Source organism: Pan troglodytes, chromosome 3, assembly GCF_028858775.2.
Source record: "Pan troglodytes isolate AG18354 chromosome 3, NHGRI_mPanTro3-v2.0_pri, whole genome shotgun sequence".
In the NCBI taxonomy this organism is placed as follows: domain Eukaryota; kingdom Metazoa; phylum Chordata; class Mammalia; order Primates; family Hominidae; genus Pan; species Pan troglodytes.
Window position 1 is genome coordinate 17,710,110 of NC_072401.2, and position 3,164 is coordinate 17,713,273.

At 41.5% G+C, this 3,164-nt stretch overlaps 1 protein-coding gene across 1 annotated transcript; it reads left to right on the forward strand.

The window, feature by feature from the left end:
- The first annotated feature begins 358 nt into the window (after positions 1–358).
- LOC455135 (U3 small nucleolar RNA-associated protein 18 homolog) lies at positions 359–2,234 on the forward strand. The gene is given in 2 exon segments (XM_054682801.1): positions 359–1,034; positions 1,037–2,234. Coding segments are annotated over 2 exon segments (1,668 nt in total). The 5' UTR covers positions 359–394; the 3' UTR covers positions 2,065–2,234.
- Positions 2,235–3,164: the final 930 nt, after the last annotated feature.

Sequence of the window (3,164 nt, forward strand, 5' to 3'; positions counted from 1 at the left end):
TAGAGAAAAGAACACTTCCCAGCTCACTTTTTGAGGTTAATGTAATCCTGCTATCAAAACCAGACAAAGACATTACAAGGGAAAAAAATAACAGCCAATATCTCTCACGTGCATAGACACAAATGTCATTTTAAAAGCAGCAAACCACAATATATAAAAAGAATAAAAGTTATGACCAAATGAGCTTTTACCCAGGAATGCAAGGTTCATTCAATATTTGAAAATCAGTCCATATAATTCGCCACATTAACCAAATAAAGGAAAAAAACAATGTGATCTGAATAGATGCAGGAAAAACATTTAACAAAGTGCAGCACACATTCCTGATAAAACCCTTAAAAAATCAGGAATAGAGGTTCCACGTGAGCGCCTGCGTTTCTCCTCAAACCTAACGATGCCGCCGGAACGGAGGAGACGAATGAAACTGGACCGGAGAACCGGAGCGAAGCCGAGGCGGAAGCCCGGAATGAGGCCGGACTGGAAAGCCGGAGCGGGGCCAGGCGGGCCTCCCCAAAAGCCTGCCCCTTCATCCCAGCGGAAACCGCCGGCCCGGCCGAGCGCGGCGGCCGCTGCGATTGCAGTCGCGGCGGCGGAGGAAGAGAGACGGCTCCGGCAGCGGAACCGCCTGAGGCTGGGGGAGGACAAACCGGCCGTGGAGCGGTGCTTGGAGGAGCTGGTCTTCGGCGACGTCGAGAACGACGAGGACGCGTTGCTGCGGCGTCTGCGGGGCCCGAGGGTTCAAGAACATGAAGACTCGGGTGACTCAGAAGTGGAGAATGAAGCAAAAGGTAATTTTCCACCTCAAAAGAAGCCAGTTTGGGTGGATGAAGAAGATGAAGATGAGGAAATGGTTGACATGATGAACAATCGGTTTCGGAAGGATATGATGAAAAATGCTAGTGAAAGTAAACTTTCGAAAGACAACCTTAAAAAGAGACTTAAAGAAGAATTCCAACATGCCATGGGAGGAGTACCTGCCTGGGCAGAGACTACTAAGCGGAAAACATCTTCAGATGATGAAAGTGAAGAGGATGAAGTGATTTGTTGCAAAGGACTGGGAATTTCATATCCACATCAACTTCTCTTCCAAGAGGAATCTTGAAGATGAAGAACTGACAGCATGCGAATGCTGAACGTCCTACTGTTGCTCGGATCTCATCTGTGCAGTTCCATCCCGGTGCACAGATTGTGATGGTTGCTGGATTAGATAATGCTGTATCACTATTTCAGGTTGATGGGAAAACAAATCCTAAAATCCAGAGCATCTATTTGGAAAGGTTTCCAATCTTTAAGGCTTGTTTTAGTGCTAATGGGGAAGAAGTTTTAGCCACGAGTACCCACAGCAAGGTTCTTTATGTCTATGACATGCTGGCTGGAAAGTTAATTCCTGTGCATCAAGTGAGAGGTTTGAAAGAGAAGATAGTGAGGAGCTTTGAAGTCTCCCCAGATGGGTCCTTCTTGCTCATAAATGGCATTGCTGGATATTTGCATTTGCTAGCAATGAAGACCAAAGAACTGATTGGAAGCATGAAAATTAATGGAAGGGTTGCAGCATCCACATTCTCTTCAGATAGTAAGAAAGTATACGCCTCTTCGGGGGATGGAGAAGTTTATGTTTGGGATGTGAACTCAAGGAAGTGCCTTAACAGATTTGTTGATGAAGGCAGTTTATATGGATTAAGCATTGCCACATCTAGGAATGGACAGTATGTTGCTTGTGGTTCTAATTGTGGAGTGGTAAATATATACAATCAAGATTCTTGTCTCCAAGAAACAAACCCAAAGCCAATAAAAGCTATAATGAACTTGGTTACAGGTGTTACTTCTCTGACCTTCAATCCTACTACAGAAATCTTGGCAATTGCTTCAGAAAAAATGAAAGAAGCAGTCAGATTGGTTCATCTTCCTTCCTGTACAGTATTTTCAAACTTCCCAGTCATTAAAAATAAGACTATTTCTCATGTTCATACCATGGATTTTTCTCCGAGAAGTGGATACTTTGCCTTGGGGAATGAAAAGGGCAAGGCCCTGATGTATAGGTTGCACCATTACTCAGACTTCTAAAGAGACTATTTGAAGTCCAGTTGAGTCACAAGAGAAGCCTGTCTTGATATATCATCTCAGAAACTTTCCTGAATATGTGATAATATATGGAAAATGATTTATAGATCCAGCTGTGCTTAAGAGCCAGTAATGTCTTAATAAACATGTGGCAGCTTTTGTTTGAAAGAAAAAAAAAATCAGGAATAGAAGAAAATTTTCACAATTTGATAAAGAACACCTACAAAAAAACTACACTTAATAGTTAATAGTGAAATAACATTTTCCTCTTAAGAATGGGAATGAGATATTTTCTGCCTAATTTATTCAAAATTGTGATAGAGGACTTCATGAAATAAAGCAAGATAAAGGAAAAGAAGCATAATGATGGAAAAGAAAGACATAGTGTTCTTTATATTCACAGATCACTGAGAATCAAGGACACACTGAATCAGCCCTGGACCCCAAACTCCAGGTTCCTTTACATGAGGAAGAAATGTCTTCTTTAAAATCCTGCTAATTGGTTTATTTTTTATTCACAGCTAAACCTAATCCAAGCCAAAACAGAGAAAAGTTTTGCTGTCTATGGGCCTTCTCTCAAGCATGCTGACACAAAGTAAACTCTAAGACCTCTGCTCTCTGTATCTCTGGATTCAATTCCTACATTACCAATACAGAATTTGTTTAGCCAAGCCTGGGTGAGGTCTTCATTCTTGGTCTAATCAACTGTCACTAGGAAGCAGAACATATGGCAGAAATCCACTGTTAAAGACCCTACTGTGTGCATGGGGGAGTGAAGGGAAGGCATTCCTAGAGGAAAAATATTGTGATGAACTCTGCAAAACTCCAAAAAGTGCCTTCTAGAGTGAATTTGGACATAGCTCTCTAATCCTTACTTTCTTCATCTGTAAGATCAGTGTAATAATAATATCTCCTTCTTAAGGTCATCATGAGGATTAAGTGAGAAATGCAAATCATTTTAGATAATGCCCATCCATAACAAACTATTCCCAATCCTACTTCTAACAGCTAATTCCTGCACTTCTTTCAAGTTCTATCTGAGCCATCGCTTCTTTTAAAAATCTATCTGCAGCTCCCAAACTCTGGATAAGCGTCTCCAAATA